The 19,713-nt window shown below is 41.9% G+C and overlaps 1 protein-coding gene across 1 annotated transcript; it reads right to left on the minus strand.

The window, feature by feature from the left end:
• Window positions 1-11,985: 11,985 nt before the first annotated feature.
• Window positions 11,986-16,329, minus strand: LOC124995648 (inositol monophosphatase 1-like). Its single transcript, XM_047568186.1, has 9 exons — window positions 16,181-16,329; window positions 15,260-15,361; window positions 14,959-15,092; window positions 14,739-14,843; window positions 13,809-13,854; window positions 13,607-13,715; window positions 13,380-13,488; window positions 12,347-12,498; window positions 11,986-12,216 (listed from the first exon to the last, which is right to left on the minus strand). Exons 2-9 carry the CDS (start codon window positions 15,335-15,337, stop codon window positions 12,089-12,091), a joined length of 861 nt encoding a protein of 286 aa, XP_047424142.1. The 5' UTR covers window positions 15,338-15,361; window positions 16,181-16,329; the 3' UTR covers window positions 11,986-12,088.
• Between the last annotated feature and the right edge of the window lie 3,384 nt (window positions 16,330-19,713).

Genomic DNA, 19,713 nt, shown 5'->3' on the forward strand with positions numbered 1-19,713 from the left:
GCTGAATTTGTAAGTTTGCCCACTTCCATAGAAATGATCAGACTCTGGTTTTTATGGTTGTTTACTGGTTATGGGTATAGACAGAATATCAATCGAAAATGCATAAAAAACACACAATCTAAAAGTTATAAATTGTTATGTATTTTATTAAGGGAAATAAGTATTTGATCCCCAAGCACAACACAAGTCAGTACTTTGTAGAGAAACCTTTGTTGGCAAGCACAGCGATGAGACGTTTCTTGTAGTTGGTCACCAGGTTTGCACACAGCGCAGGAGGGATTTTGGCCCATTCATCTTTACAGACAGTCTCTAAATCCTTCAAGTTTCTTGGCTGCCTCTTGGAAACTCGGAGCTTCAGCTCCCTCCACAGGTTTTCGATCGGGTTAAGGTCTGGAGACTGACTAGGCCACTCCATGACCTTAATATGCTTCTTCTTGAGCCACTCCTTTGTTGTCCTGACAGTATGTTTTGGGTCATTGTCATGTTGGAAAACCCACCCACGAGGCATCTTCAGTGTTCTTGCTGAGGAAAGAAGGTTTTTGTCCAAGATGTTACAGTACATGGCTGCATTCATTGGCCCCATAATGCGGTGAAGTTGCCCTGTACCCTTTGCTGAAAAACAGCCCCAAAACATGATGTTTCCACCTCCATGCTTAACCGTGGGTATGGTGTTCTTTGGGTCATACTCACGTTTTTTCATCCTCCAAACACGGCGGGTCGACTTAATGCCACATAGCTCAACTTTGGTTTCGTCAGACCACAGCACTTTCTCCCAAGCCTTCTCTGAGTCATTTAGATGTTCACTGGCAAACTTAAGGCGGGCCTGTACATGTGCCTTCTTGAGCAGGGGGACCTTGCGGGCACTGCAAGAGTTCAATCCATAACGGCGCAGTGTGTTGCCAACTGTTTTCTTGGTGACGGAGGTCCCAACTGCTTCCAGATCATTAACAAACTCCTGCCGTGTTGTTTTAGGCTGCTCCCTCACCTTTCTCATCATCATCCTCACTCCATGAGGCGAGATTTTGCGGGGAGCTCCAGACCGAGGACAGTTGATGGTCCTTTTATGGGTCTTCCACTTGCGAATAATGGCACCAATAGTTGTCACCTTCTCACCAAGCCTTTTGCTGATGGTTTTGTAACCTATACCAGCCTTGTGCAGGTCTACAATCTTGTCCCTGACATCTTTTGACAGCTCTTTGGTCTTGCCCATGGTGCTGTAGAAGTTGGAATGTAAGAAACTGATTCTTAGAGCAGGTGTGCTTTATATACATGACGAGTTAAGATCAGGAGTATTGGTAATTAGTTGACTGAGCACAGCTGTGTGCCACATGCGCACCAGCCAATCTGTAGGAGCCTGAATTCTAAGTGAATTGTTGGGGATCAAATACTTATTTCCCTTAATAAAATACATAACAATTTATAACTTTTAGATTGTGTGTTTTTTATGCATTTTCGACTGATATTCTGTCTATACCCATAACCAGTAAACAACCATAAAAACCAGAGTCTGATCATTTCTATGGAAGTGGGCAAACTTACAAATTCAGCAGGGGATCAAATACTTATTTCCCCCACTGTATAATATAGCCATGAAGTGTATTTTGTACTGATTTCCTCCATATCGATGAAGTGTCCTTGAGCAAAACACAGAGAGAATAAAGATTCTTCCTCCTGTTCTACCTTGAAAAGTTATTGAGCCATGTTCTAAAATTATATTGTAGACATGTATATTTATGCTTTCAGACATGTATAAAGTACTAGAGGCCCAGAGTTGAGTAAAAGTACAGGTACTCAAAAAAGTGACTTGAGTGGAGTTGAAGTGTTTTTTAAGCACCATACTTAAGTGGAAGTACTAAGTACAAAGTATTCAACATGTTTTGTGCTTAAGTATTGCAAGTGGTTTATTTTAATATTTACTACTCATGTACTGAAAGTAAAAGTACATGTATTGTGTCATGTAGTTATTAAAGAAAGCAGTCAAAAGTTGGAATATTGTTGTGTATATTATTTCAAATGTTAAGCCTAAATAACACTCACATTTCCTTTGGCTGTAGCAGCAGCACAAGGACAGGAATGTACAAGAGTACATGTACAGTGACCAGCCTCAGGAGTATGCTGTCCATTCACAAAACGCTACATGAAATATGAAATGTTAAATGCTAAAATAAATTTAAATTGTTCAACTTTGATGTAAAGTGACGAAACATGTCACTTGTTAGATGTTAGAAGGAGCTCCCAGCATTGAGACCCAACACAACTGTGAACTGGCTAGCTAGCTAGCTAGCTAGCTAACATTAAGTTAACTACTGTTAGTTAGGTATGAATATAACTAGTATTCACCAACAGTAACCATAACTTTGATATACAGTTTTCTATATATGTGCAACTTGCTCATGCATTCTTGCTAGCTCAACATTAACTAGCTAGGTATAGCTATGGCTTTAGGCCATTCTAGCCACCTTGAAGCAGACGTATCGTATGTATATTTGTTTATTTTCTTTAGCTACAGCTGGGAGTGGGGGCCTTCCACACTGTTTGATCCATATTTGTGGGGAGGTGCACGTCACGCCACTCAACCAAGCCAAACTCTTGGGGTACCTAGTGTCTGACCACACCACTTCATCATTTAGCCTGTCGGAGTCGGTGAAATTGGCGGGCCTTGTTTACATAGTAACGGTTGCTACGATGCATGATTGAACAATGTGCGTTTGGCCGTTTTGTCAATTGTAACGAGTAACGATACAGAAAAAATATTAAACTCATGGAAAATATTAAGTGAAGCAAAAGTGGAAGTAGGAACAAAAACTTAAGACTCCAGTAGAGAACAGATACAGCATTTTTGTACTTATGCACAGTACTGAAGTAGTTCTACTTCAGTTCTATACATCTCTGTATGTTTTTTCTTCTGTTCATGCTGGAATATCCAGCATGGAGTTTGCTTCCAAACAGAAGGTCTAAGGATAGAGAGGTTTCTCTGCTATACGGATTGACAAGCCCTGTGTGACTGCTTGATTCTGGCCTGTGTGACTGAACTTGACTTGGCTGGAATCGATTTGACTACCCACAGCGTCAAGTGAAAGCGCCGATGCCCGGCTCCTGTCCTCACCTCCAGCGCTGTCCTGATGCTTTGCTCAATGTCATTACACGAAAAGTTTTTTTTGGTGGTGGTGGGGGGGGGGGGGGGGGGGGGTGGACTGCTCTTCAAACGCACTCAAACGCCTGCTGAAAGGATCCGTCCACTGTAACGTATGTTTTGTTATCCCCCGTGTCATAATGGTTGATTGTGGACTTTCGCCTCGACTCGAGCCGTAAATCTTCACGGGTGCGAGCAGCCTAACAAGAATGTCGGCTCCGAGACGCCGAAGCAAAGCAGTGGCGTCTCTCTCTATGCTTCAGAAAATGAAAAGGGCTTCTCAAAAAAAAAAAAAAAAAGAAAAATAGAAAAAAGAAAAAGCGACTCCATAACAGTAGCCTGTGTGTCCCCAAGGATACAGAGCTAGTACGGCCTGCCAGTCTATCACACAGGAGCACACTGCTTTTGTGACAAACTGGCAGACTAACATCTTTCATTCCTGTAGCTCCTCTGTGCTCTTCTTCTTCTTCCTAGACAATCCGCACAATAACCTCAGCGGTGAGTGCATGACTACACAGTGTACCCCGTTGTTTTTCTGTTGATTCAGTGCGGCGCGCTGGTAGATATCAGCGCTCCAACACTCCACACTCATTAAGAGAGCGCTTTAAATACACAGCAGAGGGCTGTCAAAACACCACAAAAGGTCAGAATGCAGATTTAATTACTTTCCATTGTGCGCCACGCGTGTGTACAACACTGAATAACAACACGCGTGAACCCCCGGACTGGCTGCTCGCAGCGAAAATTGGCGAGCTTTGTTAAAGTTTGCCAGAGGATGGGCTTAGAGCGCGCCGTACAAGGTCCATTTTAACAGGTGAGCTGCCCGGCCATCCCTAAATCCTTCAGAGGCTGTATCCATTACAGGATCCATGAGAGGTGGGTAAGAGGCAGGGAGCGTGGAGGGGCTGCTTCACTGCACACCACACAACCTCTTTTTACACTCAAACTGGCAATTGTTAAATTCACACCCATGTCAGTCTTCTCCACAATTTAGAGACCTGTCAGGTCAGGTATCTGCTGGCGGACAAGACTTGACTTGAAACAGTAAAGAAAAAAAAAAATGATGCTGTCTCATGATTTTATTTTATCTATTTGACCCCTTTTTTCTTTTCTTTTTTATTACACAGCCTTAAAGATTCATGCATTCAAAGAAGCTTAATACCCATCCTGTTTCATACTGGTAACAACAGAGCCTGGCAGAGGGAAGTGAATCATGGTGCCCCAGTGGCTTGGAAGTGCCCAGATATGCAAATGTGTGAGTTGGTGCAATAGATTATTCAAATGCATGACCGCTTTGCCTCTGGGGTCGCCCCGCTGCCGAGCCGTGGTCAGTCCCCGTGCGTAATAAACCCCTCACGCCGACTTTCCTCTCCAGGGTCGGGGTGGAGGAGTTGGGGAGGGTGTGGGGGTTTGGGGCAACTAGAAGCAGGGGAGATGACTGTTTTCAGACATGCGGATGACACACGGTGACAAAGTCTAGCTGGTGGTCTGGTGGGCCACCCACGCAAATGTTTTTTGGAATAAGATGGGCTTCTTTACGTTCGTCAGGCAAATGCAGCGCCGTGTGTCAGACCGGCAACAGGCGAGGCAAAGTCCAGGATGCGGTCTAACGAGAAAACCACCCACAAATGCACATCATGCTTATTAGTCCTTATTACTCCCAAGACGGATAATCAGAAGCATCTCAAGGGAACGGCCTCGCATTATATTACATAAAGTCTCGAAGCATGTTGTTATTTAGATGCAGGTTGGGCCTGGACCTCTGGAAATCCACCACCAATCCAAAGACGGCGGTTAGCTTAACTTGGCACCGTGCACCTGTCCACCATCATCTGAGAATTTTGATTAAGCACTTTTATTCGATATTTCTAGTGTATTGCTTTTTCCCTCCTAAAAATAAAAGACTCTTCTTCCAAATCAACTGGGAAAATGCAGTTCAGGAGTTAATAGTGAATTTTCTGGGGACTCTTTCCTCCCGTCTACAGCATCTGGTTTTATTTGTCCCCGGTGCAGTCTGGCCTCGGATATGAAGCAAACACAGAAAGAAAGTTGTGGAAAATATTAAATAACAATGCTAAGGTTGAAACAATGCATTGCGGATGCACTGTAAAGCTCGGTTATTACTCGCAAGATAAATAGAAACATCTCCGAGTGAGAATCTCTTCTTTTTTAAATTGGAAGAGGAAAGATTTATTGGAGAGGCAAGGGGAGTAAGAAACTCCTGAATGACTTCCTCAAGCGTCCTACGGCTCTCAGCGCCGAGCCACTTTGTTTTTTTTTTTGTTTTTTTTTTTTGTTTTCTGGACACTAGTTGTCAGCAAATGTTACTCAACCAGGAGTGAAAGTGGATTTTTTGTGGTGGGTTACTGTTTTCAAGCTTTTCAAACAAGCATTGTCAACACCAGTAATCTGTTTCTTCTGTGCCGTAGACAGACTCTCTCCGGGACCCTAAACGGAAGCTGTGCATCACTTTCCGTTGCAGGCTTTTGATACGTCACTTCAAATGAATGTTTTAAGCGCTTCTTATCAAATTAGTTGTTAAATATCAAGGATTCGTTCGCGGTGAGGAAAAATATGCCAGATTACTAGCTCAGGAATTAGGTCCACCACTCCTATCAATTAAAAGTGCCAGAGCGTGCACTGAGGCTGGCGCGTTTTGTCAAATTAGCAGCTAATAAGAATCATTTCCCCCCACTGCATCCTGATCCATCTGCCACCAATGGAAAGGCTGTAGCCGCTAATTGCTAACACCTACGCAAGCACCAGGCTGGGATATCGATCCCTCCCTCTCACATCTCAAACACCTCGAATGACACCAGGAATCCGGTTGCGTTAGACCACCACATTACATGGCATCATGGAGCTGGAGGGGAGTAATTTGCCAAGACTGTGTACTCACTGCTGGGCTTGCGCTGGAAAAAAAAACTCCTTGGACCGGAACACTTGAGGACAGGTGACAAGCAGCCGGCAGGGAAGAAGAATTTAAAATAAATAAATAAATTTTAAAAAAATCGGCAGATGTAATTAAATCTCCGGTTTTAAAAAGCAAAGATTAAGTGTGTGTTTAATGGATCAATAATGATGGACAGACAAGACAAAGGAGATTAATCAAAGCTCTCAGAAAATAGAGCACTTAGGCAAGCAATTAATATGTCAAGAAAACCTCCACGGGACCAAAAAAAAAAAAAAATCCTTTAAAATAAATGTAGGAACGGCTTGGAGGGCTATTACTTAGGATTATCACCATTGATTTTGTCTATATCTGCGCGCGGGTTTGATGTTAATATCCCTATTGATTCTGCACTTTTTAGCAGCTTTTGATAGACACCACTCACACGGCGCATCTCATAAAACTTCCAGCTTCAGATTTCATTACAATGTCCGGAGCGTTCCCTCATTTCCTCAAGGAGGGTTATGAACATCGATCCGCTCCAGATAGAAAGCGTAGGTTCAGCGCGCGCTTTGATGAAATGTGTCTCAACTTTTATATTAGCGTAATAGTGCATCAAAAACAACTGGGACTGGGAGCCCCCGAGTCAATATGGCTGCCGGCCAGGACAAGCTAATTTCTTTGGCTTTGCTTCAGATGTTTTGCATAACTTGACGGACGAAAAAAAAAAAAGAAAAAAGAAGAAGAAGCAAAGATAGAGGCACTGAGCTGAACTGTATTGGGAGAACAGTGCCGTGTCGCGCATGTAAAGCAGCCACAGGCCTCTATTACCTAATGATGACAGCTAATGGTAACGAGCACAAATTAAAGGGCTCCATTTTGATCATGGTTTTCCTTGTTGTTTACTGTGGTCTTATGTGCCGGACCCACGGGATCTGGCAGGCTCAAGCCCGTGCAGTCTGCTTTGTTTGTGGCTCCACTGAAGCAGAAAAGGTGGACTCTTAGTGGATATCTGGGGGCTTTTCTGCTCGTGATGGTCTCCTTTCCCCGCGCGTTCAGTCTCATTGCACCTATTGACACGCTGCTGCCATTAGCCATAATAAAAAAGGGCAAATCAAACCAGTGCTATCTTGGATCAGTGCTTTGTACCTCTCGTTAACTGATTGCGGATTAGAATATATATTACACCGCATGATTACATTATAATCTGTTACATTTACAATTTCGGCAGACTGTATCATCTCACCCTCATCTGTGATGTACGAAATGGAAAAGCTACTTGGATAATTTTACCTCAAGTGTTCAATTATTCTTCTATACAAATACGCCTCCCTGCACTCAGCTCGAAACCTCTTTGATTTTGACACATTCTTTGCGTTGTGCGCGACATGCAACAGCTTTATTCTTTCTTTTCTGCCACGTCCTCTACATCCACTGTGTTTGTTGCCGCGACTTAACGGGAACTGCATCAACCGCTCTCTTTTTCGAGAACTCTCCCTCTCTAATCCAGTTTGCACAAAGCCCCTTTCTTAACGGCGCGCTCGCCGCTGAAAATGATGAAAAAAATACAGAATGTTAAAAAAAAAAGAAAAAAAAAGATTCTTGATCTGTAATCTGGGTACCTCTCGACTTGTCAGGATGATCCCTGCTGTATTGATTCGCAGGCAATCGAGTTGTCAAACCATCGCACAGTCAATTAGTCAGTTAGTGTAGATAGGAGCAGATATAACAATGACATACGTTTAAGCATTCTAGTGTTTGTCTTTAAATACCGTAAACTGAATATATTTGTATTTTTATGCTTCCCCGCTGGCAGCAGTCATGACTAGAGGCATTAATTCAAGTCCAATTTCAAATTTCTTCCAATATGGCACAAATCTGCATTCAGATTCCAGGTTCCAGGTCACTCTAACCTCACAATTTAAAAAAAAATTTTTTTAGCCATAACTCTCTGGAGTGGACTCTACCGTTCGAAGGCAGCACTATATCTAAAAGCACTCCTCTACCAAAATGATACGAGTCTGGACAGACGTGAAGATGAACTCCGGCTCGACTAGGCGACAGAGGCAAACAACAGCAACACCATAATTCTGGTTGTCGGTGCAGTGTAGGGGTCTACTTTGTCACGAAAAGAATAGTCGCAGCCATAATGATTCCACCTGTATCCACACAAGACCTTCCAGTACCTTGGGAGATCTACTGAGGCGTCTCTCGTGACTGCATTCAGGCAGATTCAACACTCAAATCCTCAGGAACTTACGCAACCAAAGCCATAATGGACACAAGCTCCAGGAGACGGTCGACTTCGCCCGAAAGGAGGGAGTTTTCCGGTCCCCTTTCTTTAGAGTCTTGTTTTTATTCTGTCTCCAGATTTGTGTGTCAGATTTATTCCAAGGCACCGTGAATCTGCTTTTTGATTGGTCCTTTGGGTCCAACACTCATTTTCACTACTCCGTAGTAACCTTTTACCTGGTGTTTTATTTCTTTGAAAATGCTCACTCTCAGTTGGCCACTGAAAACCTGATGATGCCACACCAGCTGTAAATACAGTGAAGACAATCTGGATGGTGATTTTTATGCATCTATTATTAATCTTTAAATGGTACTGTCGTAACGCTGGCTCCTCGTCTGACAGTGCAATCTGTTGTGCTCTAGCGTCTTTAACACTTTATTAAAACCAGTTTTTACCAGACACACATATGTTTTACACCTTACTCTTTGTTATTAAAGGGTGTGTTATTGTTCATAATACACATTTTAAGCTTCTGTGTTTGGTCTTAAATTAGTCTGTAAACAGCTAATGGAGGATAACATTGTAGATAATAGTTTCTTGAGTGAGTTGACCTCGAAGAGCATAGACTTTCCAGTGGTTTTAGGGACAAAAATTAAATCTTAACTTCAATATCTAGATACTAAAAAAAACTTAAATTTTACACGTCGTGGTGTGTTTTGCTGACATGTTCAACTAACATGTCTGTTAATACGTTGTAATTTAGTTTAATTTTTTTATTTTTTTGCAATTTTATAATATGACCGTAGAAAGTGCTGATATTCACAGCGGCCTCATCCTTTCCTCCTCAGCATTTCCTACATTAAGTTGCCCAGTTCTTAGCTCAATAAACTGTTGGCCTTGGTGGGCTGTAGACAGTTGCACCTGTCATGACTTACGGCTGATGTCTTCCAACAAAACATCCAACATCGCAACCACGAGCACATGGGTATCACTCAAATATACAGAAATATCCTTGGCACAAGTCAGTCCAGTCATTAGATGAATGTTGTTACAGTTACAGTAACTGTGTTAATGCTCATTCATATACATATAATACACTCTTGTGTATTAGATGCAAAACAATAATCTGCTTTATGTCCAAAAACATAGTCAAGCATCTAACCTTGAATTAATTTGCTTTGTTTATGCATTTTTACCACTTAAATCAATCAAATCTTATTTTACCTACAGCACAGTATTCATTGACTAATATTTATAATGTGTTTTTTGTAAAATCAATATCATTCATGAATTGCAAATAACACTTGTTGTATGTAAGGTAGCAAGCTCAGAAAGCTTAGATAGTGGTTACTGCTATTCTGTTAGCTTATTAGTTAGCTCTAGCTCTCGAAAAAGTTGTTATAACAATAAGCTAGCCTGGGTGGCTTTTATGTTGAGTTTATCTGGCAAAAAATTTTGCTAATCTGCTAGCTTAATGATTGAGCTAGCTAGCATCGTGTTTGGCTTTTACCTATTAGGAACAATGTACTGAAATTTTACACTGACAGATGACAGGTCAGGGAAAGGCAGATTAAAAGTATCTTAGCAAATACTAGCCTTCATTCTTATACCAGCTATCTTGAAGTAGCTCTCTGCGACTCCTCGCCTCCTTTGCAACAAAGTATAAATGATGATAAGTGGTTCAGTAATCATTCACTGCATAACAACAGTTGCACATACTTATTGTGGTTTATATTCTGGGTATGAATGCTAACCAGGGGAGTTAAAAAATAAATCTGTATAATAATCTGTATCCAACTGAAACAAGATTTAAATATTTTCAATTTTTTTTCTCCTGTTTATGCGTCATCATATTGGAATTCTGACTGAGCGTTTAATTTATTTAGTATACAGAAAATTGAGCTGCAAATGGTCAACTCAATACTAGAGTTTAATACATTAGATGTGGCTGAACTTAAACCAATAAAGTATCAATTGCTGTAACACTCTTGCATTATGAAATGGGTGGGCTTTATAAGAAAAAAGGGGGAAAAAATTATTGTTTAAAATATGGTAAATTGACTTTTATGAATTTGAGTGTGGCTCTCTGACCTTGTGTGGCATTTACTGTATTGTCCTAAAAGCAAATTTCAGCCATCTGGTACCTTGGGCAAGTTCAAGCAAATGTTAAGATGTTCTGTATTTGCAACTATTATCTTCCCCGCTCAAGTGCAAACACACAATTCCTTCTCCCTTCTCCACCACATGACAGAAAAAAATATATATATATTATACAACTGATGCTGAAAAGCAAACTGGAACTGGATCCTGCCATTGTGAAAGGCGGACAGCCGCCGACTCTATTAAATGATCTCACACCTCCTCGTTCACAACAAAGGTGGCATATGTGTAGGGGCTTAATTATACACAAAATGCACAGTTATTTATGTTTCAAAGGCTCAGCAGAGTAAACATGTTCACAGAGCCCTCACCCAATCTCCTGCTGTTATTGCCGCTGCTGTTGCTGATGCTGTTTGTCTTGTTCCGTGCGCCACTGCTGCTACTTTTCACTCTAAGCTCGCTCCTCCATCCTTTATTTTCGTGGCCGATTGCAAAGCCAGTTTTTCAACATTTGAAGCTCAAGAAAACATAAGGAAGCACAGAGCAGACATTAAAAATAACCTCGTCTTTTTATCCGGGTATTTGTCTCATCACTTGGTTTGGAAAACGTAGCTGTGTAAAGCATAAAGACACTTCAGAGCATGCTGTCAACCTCTGCTAAAGGATGCAACTTAAAATAGTCAGGAGAACCACTGCAACATAAAATAAGAGCTTCTTGGAGATTGCATCTAATTGATGATGCATTATTGACCTCTAGTGGTGAATGTTAATATGAGTGTAATAAACTGTGTAAACAGCAATAATGCTGCAAGGTAATTAAATGACACTTGAAAGGCCCTGTGTTGATAAAGTGACTTCGACATTAATTTAACTGCAGCGCTGAGGACTGTTGCCTCTAATGATGGTAAGCATCATAAGCTGAGGTTGTGCGAGGGGGTGTGGCAGAGTTGTGTCAATGTTCCACCATCTAAATGTGGATATAGAAGTGTAGAGCTGTTAGTTCAGATGTAAATATGATAAGTGACAGACTACAGAGATGTGCAAATAACAGTGAACTGCCAAATCATTAGCTGGTGAAAACAAACGCATCGAATGTAACATTCCTGTCTGCACTAAATCCTGTCTTCGTGAAGGTTACGGTATTCAGTATTTGTTTGAATAACCAAGAGCGCTGTTGATTCAACTGTATTTTCATTTTGGAGGCTTGCAGTACTATTGTATTGTATTGTACCGAGCCATGTCTCTTTCTATTTTGACAACCCCATTTTAGCCTAGCGCAGCACCATGAACTACATCCTCCACAATGAGTCACCACCTTTCTTACACCGTTTCATCAAATAACTCAACATTATAACAGTTTTAAAAGGGCATCTCGGGCAGGGGTGTAATATTAGAATGCATTCATTTTCACTAGTGTACTTAATGAACTGGCAAGCGAGTGTGTGTTGGTACACAAAATGCCAAGTGCTAAATTACAGCTGTTTCCGGCTGCAATCAATATTTTTGACGGGCGGATCTCAGTGGGGCAATCAAACGGAACCTTTCATTGGTGATTGAATTGATATTAATGTGCAAAATGTGGAGCCAATCAAACATATTCGGCATTCACATTAGGAGCGTCAGCGGTGATTAGAGTAGCACAGTCAACTTTATTCAGGCAACATATACAGTAGCAGAGGACTTAACTTTTTTCATATTGCAAAGCACTTGGAAATCCAGCGTAAACAAGCTTTCACTGCTTCTGCACTGGCTCGTCGTCCCTCACCGCTGGGAATATTTCGATTTCCTTAATTATCCGTTTGGCAATAATGTCATTGTTTGCTGAAACCATCCTTCGAGACATCAAATCGAACGGTCCGCCTGAATCGTCGATAAAAAAGAAAGTCATTGTCATGAGAAGCTCCACCTGCAGTCAGACTGCTTCAGTATGCAGCCTGGCGTCCTACATAATCAGCCATTATTCTGTGGTCACATTTGAAAGCATACGCACCATCAACATCCAGGAGTATTCCTCCAGCTTCTTGGACTATAACCGCTCCGGCGGCAATGTCCCAGCAGTGGATCCCGATCTCAAAGAAGGCCTCCACCGCCCCCGATGCCACCAGGCACATGTTGGTGGCAGCTGTCCCCGAACCACGCAGCCTGTCAGGACAGACCAGTCAAACGTCAAAGAGGCTGGTCGACATCAGCAGCAGCTCTGTTTTACTGCCTATATTATATGGCTTATGTATGACATAAGAACCAAAAAATAATCTGCAAAATGTCTAAAAACATAGTTGTGCATATAGCTTCAAAAGAAGCTGCAAGAGTTATTATTATTTTAATTTTTTACTAGTTCAGTGGATCATAATCTAATTTTAACTAGCTAGAGTACAGCATCCAGCTCATTTGCAAAGAGTATCTGACTACTATAATATATACTGATATACTGATTATATAATCAATATAATGAGTTAATTTATGCTTTTCTGTAAACTTTCAGGTACCTCAGAAAGATAGCAACCAATGCCACTCTGCTAGCTTAATCTCGATAGCTTTTGCAGGTGATTTTGTTAATTTAGCAACATCAAAACATTTTAAGTTTTAGTCCTGGTAAATTAGTATTTTCAGTGTAGAGTAACTGTTCAAATTGAAAGATTGTTACTTATGCGTCAAAAGATAAGATGGCTCAGCTAGCTTAATGCTAAACCAAACTAGCCAATGGTATGTTTCATTGTTACCTGCAACAATATCCTGAATTATCAATGCGTCAGTTTATCAAAATAGGTTTTTCACACCCACAGATGACACATAGGGGAGAGGCAGACAATACATTTGGATAAGCTAATTCGAGCAATAACTATTTCACCAGAACGTGCAGTAAACAGCCTAAGTCTCTTTACCTTGAACATGCTATTTCATGTAAGTTTCCAAGGCGCAGAAAATAGTTCATATGATAAGTCCAAGAGGTCACATTTTGTTGCTGCATTTTGACTTTGAAGTGCAGTACACACCATCATAACATTGTAGGCTAAACCACTTACCCGTGCACTGGGATGCAAAGGATCTTTTTCATGGTGGAGAAGATCTTGGTCACTTTTTCGGGGGACCTATCCGTTCCATGCTCAGAAATGATAATGGACTTGTTGATGTCTATAATGACAGCAAGCCAAATAAGATTACTATGGCAGGTTTTTGACATGGCTACAGGTAAACTATTTCCTGTGCATGGATAAGTGCCGAATATATATAGCGTATAAATAAGTCATACCTTTCACATCAGACACCTGAAGTAGTTCGTCATTGCAGTAAGCTCCTTTCCCCTTCCTGGCTTTATACATCTTGTCTTCCAAGCAGCTGTACACCACACCAAACTCCAGCTGGAAACACACATTTATGAAGCGTTCACATACAACGCTCAGTCTGAACAAAATGGAAAATTCTTACTTAAAATGCTTATTGATTTCACGTACCTCTTTATTGACGGCAAAGGCGATAGACACGGCCACAAATGGGAATCTGTGAGTCAGTGGGTATATGTATATGTATATCAGGTTAGTTTGGCATTACACATTGCATTCATGGCAGCTTTCTGAAATGACGAAGCAGGATAGTAATGTAACACATTGTAATTTAATGATATATAGCAAAGGTCTTTAACAGGAGTCGCAAAATCTTTGGTTGATTGTACATTTTTTATACGTTTTTTTTTTTTTTTTTTAATTTTCCCCCACAAACTTAAATTTCTTTAAATACACATTACAATGAATCCAACATATTTTAGCAAAGGTATAAGGAATAGTTTAATATAGATCACATATAGTTGGTGGGGGGTCCCTACTAAATCAGTTTGGGGGTTCTTGACCTGAAAAACATTGAAGACCCCTGATATATAGTTTTCTTTGTAATTTAATACCATGTGTTGACTCTGCATTTCCTACACAAATGGTTATTAGCTAAACTGTGAGCCTTGATGAATTTTAGACGATGTTCGGCCAGTGTCACAGCTTAAACGTCAAGCATTTTGTGTATCCATGTCATAAACGAGCTCCATTTTAAGGCAACAAGTATCTTTCCTCTTTAACATTTGGTATGATGGTATGGTATGGTATGGTATGGTATGGTATGGTATGGTATGGTATGGTATGGTATGGTATGGTATGATAAGAGCATTCCTCCAAGTGTCAAACTATTCTTTTCATGCTAAGCTAACAGGAAGTGCTAAAATTAGCCAAATTTAAATGTTTTGGACTAAATGCCTAGCATGTCCTCTAACCACATTATTGAGATCACTTAGGGGTACTGATAAATTAAAAGACAAATTCCAGTTCTTAGGGTTTGTGTCGGCATCCTTTAAGACAACATATCAACATATCAGTGCTTCGGCTACACAAACATCTTACCCGTGTACAAAGTTTGTGGTGCCGTCCACTGGGTCTATGATCCATGTAGGTTTGTCAGTCAACACGCACGCCTCCCCCTTGGCGACCGACTCCTCCCCAATGAAGCTGCAGCACAGAAGAATCAATGAAGCAGAGAGGAATCTCAAAACACGACTGAGCAGTTATGTTCTGCGCTCGCACACGATTGCTCAAATACCTAGGTGTGTCTTGCACAACTCACCAGTGCGAAGGGAATTCTTTTTTCAGAGACCCGATGATGATTTTCTCCACTCTCTCGTCAGTCTTGGTGACAAGGTCGACGGTGGAGCTCTTTGTCATGACTCGTATTTCACTCTCGCCAGCTTTCCTAATTTCCTGATCGAATGGAATGTCATTGACACGCGGTTATTCCATCTAATTAACTTATTCTTAATATCCTGAGGTTAAAGGAAAGCATGTTTCATCTGTCAAAATTTAAAAAAAAAAGAAAAAAAAAGAAAAAGAAAATTGTCTGTTCACACCAAAGCATCTTTAGGGCCTACCTCGCCAGCTGTTTTTGCCACTTGAACAGCAATGTCATATGCTTTTTGCCATGGGTCCTCTTCCATTTGTTGTGCCATGATTGGGTGCTTGCTTAGATGAGCCTGCGAAACAAATGACAATGACTTATAAAAGTGCAAAAGATGGAAAACAAATCAAGACACTGATGCATTGTCCCTGAGGCCAACGTTAACTTTGTTCTCTTACAACAGAACATGTTATGTAAGACTTCCCCTGCAGCTGTGTTCTGCCAGTCGGCGCATTGTTCTAAGTCACCACTGCAAGCCAAAAGGTGCAACAAGTGCGCAACGTGTTGTGATGTAATTTAGCACATAACTGTGTCGAAATTGATGGAACGGGAAAAAAGAAAACTTGCGTAAAGTGTCTTATTGCTGAGTTGCTGCTTAAAAGCAAATTATATCTTTACTGAGAAAGCTGGTAATTGATAAATATTCAATATGCATATTCCTTTTTTTTTTTTTTGTTATTGGACTGTGGTTCTTTAGTGCCCTGGAAGACTTAACTGTCAAGGTGCAGGTTCAATCTCTAAGCTCGTGTCTAGCGTGAGAAACTAAACCCAGGGCAAAGAAAGTGCCGATATCATTCACAGATGCTCCTAACCCGGATTAGTGCACCGGCGTTTATTTCAGCTCTTCTCTAATTAGAGTTTTGTGAAAAGTGGTGGGCACGAAAAAAACTTTGCCTGAACTGTAAAAATGAGCAAAAACCAGGACAAAGATGCAACTGTGTTTCATTTAAACCAGTCTCAATAGGCACAGACAGCATGTGGGTTAATCTGCACATTGTGTCTCACTTCCCTCGCAAACTTCTGGAATGTTAAAAACAGCACAGCACTTGGATAATCACTTAATGTGTACCAGATTGCTTGAAGAGTCTATAGCGTAGCAGAAAGAAAGCCTTACCTTGTGGAGTGAGATGCAGCCGTCAAGTAGACTCTAGATGCTACTGCAGCTTCTTCCACCAAGCTTAACTCTTAAATTGCCCCATTGGTGAGATGAGGTAACAAAGTGAGTTGGCATGACAGAGTGGGAAAAGTACTGGCACCGCCCTAACATGCTTCTTCACAGTGAACATGGAGAGAGAGAGGAAAAAAATCTTCCCCAACGAAGACTTGCATCAACATGATGCCACATCCACTTTACTGTAAGAGCATCTGCATTTGGATAAGCAAGTGGAAAATTTCTGAATGTGTCTTCCTTATTCTTGCGGAGGTGTCACAGGAAGAAGACACACCCATCTGTGTGTCATGCATGTGCAAGCTGACGCTGAGCAGAAATTACATAAAGCGCACACCAAAAAATTCCATTGTGTTGATGTCAGCTCACGTTTATCACAAAATGCCTGAGAGTAAAAAAATCATGTGTTTCTTTTTAAAAAAAGAAAATAAAACGCTCGGTTTTTAACTCCGGGTTTGACGCGACCGGCAAAGCTCCCCTCGGGTTAATATTTCCTGATTTCCCTTTTACATTCTTTTGTTAGGATCCCACCACTGGAAAATGGAATGGTTTTATAGGTCCCCCGTTGAGCCGGGGTCGATTATGTGTTCGTGTGCGCCTCAGCGTGCCCGCTGGAAGCTGAATAAAGTCTTAACAACATCCTCGTGAACTGGAGTGGAGGTAAATACTGTGCACGCACAGATCTAAACGTGTCAATATTTATGCGGCTAAATGTCTCAAAAAGGTTTATTCCTGTTGTGTGCAGCGGCTAAATGCAAAATATTTTTTTTTATTCGTGATTCAGGTAATCACCGCAATCGGGCCTATTAGCGATCCGGCACTTAAAAATACACAAAAATGCAGTTCAAGTCTGGAATACCACTCATAGAGGTGGAAGAAATGACATATTGATAGCACTCTCTTTCATTTAAATGCATGCTGCGACACTCAAGTCCCCGGGGAGTGAAAAAGACCATTTTCTGAATCATCAAGCTACTTCTTCCGAAGCCCTGACAGTTGTCTTGGAGGAAGCCGTACCTTGCTGCAAGACGGATTGTTCAATTAGTGGTAAATGCTGCATGTCTCAAGCAAATTATGTCACATGTCTCTTGACCTCCAATGCGAAGATAATGGAGACTCGGCTAAATGTTCAAAATGGAATACGCGCAGGTAAAAGCAACACGACTTGACCCTGTTGAACCATATACTCTGTATTCTGGGTGTAAGCGCACACACGCGCACACACACATACAAATATATGCATTGGTTTCCACATTGTCTAGGATGTGTTAAAAAAAAAAAAAAAAAAAAAAAAGCTGTAGTCTGCGGGCTCGTTCAGACACGATGTTCACCACCGCCACACCTTGCACAACCTGCTTCATGTGTGTCGAAATTGCCACAGGCCGCTCCTGCTGTTTGCTGTTGCAGTAATAAAGGGAAGCCAGGCATTTAAGCAAATAAATAGTAAAATCTACATCTGAAGTTCCCAGCGTCGGTAAAACCACGACGAAGCCGGAAGACGACACCCTCGCCCCCTTATCCGAGTCATGGAGTCGCCAGAAACCCTAATGCACGAGCCGCATCTAAAATAAACAGATCAGAAAGGGATATCGTGGAGGAGGGGACTGGGGAGGCGTTGAAAGTTTTGTTTGACTGGGAGCAGCAGGAGAGCAGTTGTCAGCCCCGTTGTCCCTGTTGTGCACTAAATATAAGATGTTCTCAGAAATTCTGGGAGACATGCGGAGGGGAAGTGATGGGACAAGCAAAACAAATACATCAGTCCTGCCGTCTCCCCGCCAGGTCCGTTATGAATAATTTATCCACGATGACGGATGTTTTTGGATGTTCGCTTCCCTTGAATTGCAGCTGTAACCGGGGATGGCGCTAAAGTTGCTGAAGGTCAATGGTGCACCCTGAAAGATGAGGATTTATCCAGTCACCGAGGCCACTTTGAGCTAAGAATAAGACCCACGACGTGTCTGGGAACTCTGTGCTCAGGCACAGTGGTGCATTGGGCTTAATGCTAACTCCAGAATGGTAACATGATGATATTTATCAGGTTTTCGTGGCACATTTCTCTTAATATAACAGTACGTTCTTAGTTTTGGAGGAATTTGTGGGCCGGGAATCCTGATCATAACTGAACAAGACTTGAAATTCATAAGATTTAGTTGACTTTCCAGTTGTTTTAGCTTCCCAGATCATACTCTAATCTCGGGTATCATGTTGTGAGTTTACTGTGTTTCCAGAATCTAATCTAATATGGTATTGGTTTTAAGATCGGAGCGGTTCTCCAAAAAAAAGGATAAAAGATGCAATTGCAAGCAAGAACGGGATGTACAACTGAATTACATACATTAGCCAGGCTGGTAGTGAGGTCTTGGGTGAACGGTCACTGTGCTGCTGATTGAAAATTACTAGGACTGATTTTATACACCATATTTTTCTTAATGGCTTGATGCAAACTGCAAAAGAATCTACGCGCAGTCATGGACGTCAAGGGGCGGTCTCCGGTGTCCGAGAAGTGGGAAGCCAGAGGCCAGCGGTTTATAATGCCACCGGTGGAAATTCTTGGGAGGACCGCGGGGTGCCGTTAACAGCCTGCCATTATTCCCACTGGGATCGGCTGAGAGGACTCGCGCCGCGGGTTCCATCATCGACACAAATGCAACTCAAAGCGCTGCACATACACAAAACACGTAGCCGTCAGGACGAGGACGGCCTCGCCGAACGCGGCGGTCTGCCGCTACCGTGGCAGCTTTGAGGCTCTCCTTCAGCGCAGCAGTGCCTCGGGCTAAATGCTAACAAAACGGTGATGACGGCGTGCTGAGGCGAACCTTTTAGAGCAGGAGCGGAATGAAACAGAGCTAGGGCTGGCGGCGCGTCATGAAGTTAATGGGAACACGGATGTGCATGCGAATTGGAAACGGGCTGGTAATCAAACCATTAACCAATCAGAAGGTTTTATTTGCGTGGAATTAGTAGGCGCACTTTAACCTGCTGGTTATGGAAGATGAAGAGGAAGGGATAACCGTTAGTGTTTCGCTAAAACCTAAAAGAAAAAAAGAGAAGGGGAAGCTGACTGTCCAACTGCCCTTGTTAACAAACCTCCAGAAGGCTAGTAAAAAGAAATTGAATCTATTTAAAACACAAAGAAATACACTGAGACAAAACTAATTCTGAAATTCTCAACAAGCGTGTTGTCCACAGACCCCAACTTTGTAATCTCAGGGGCCACATTTCTGGTACGTAGCAGGAAAACACAGCCTTTGCAGTTTTTGCAGAACAATGGTTGGCACTTCCTTCCTGGCATCGAGGACACATCGTTAAAGCGCGAGGCCTTGGTTCCCATTAATGACTCCGTTAACAATAAAAGGACATTAAATATTAAAAAGGCGCAGGGAGCCGACGAGATTTGTTCGCCAGCCGCTGCCGGTGAATAGGTGGAGCTGATGACAGAGGAGGACTCTCAGCCGGCCGCCTCCGGAAACCATTCCACG

Source organism: Mugil cephalus, chromosome 18, assembly GCF_022458985.1.
Source record: "Mugil cephalus isolate CIBA_MC_2020 chromosome 18, CIBA_Mcephalus_1.1, whole genome shotgun sequence".
NCBI classification, from domain to species: domain Eukaryota; kingdom Metazoa; phylum Chordata; class Actinopteri; order Mugiliformes; family Mugilidae; genus Mugil; species Mugil cephalus.

Bases quoted from the DNA above. Each gene is read 5' to 3' on its own strand.
- LOC124995648 (XM_047568186.1), bottom strand. From the start codon at position 15,337: ATGGCACAACAAATGGAAGAGGACCCATGGCAAAAAGCATATGACATT. The intron at 13,716-13,808 runs GTACGTGAAATC...GTGTGTTTCCAG, and splicing joins CCTTTGCCGTCAATAAAGAG to CTGGAGTTTGGTGTGGTGTA. The intron at 12,499-13,379 runs GTAAGTGGTTTA...CTGTCCTGACAG, and splicing joins CTTTGCATCCCAGTGCACGG to GCTGCGTGGTTCGGGGACAG.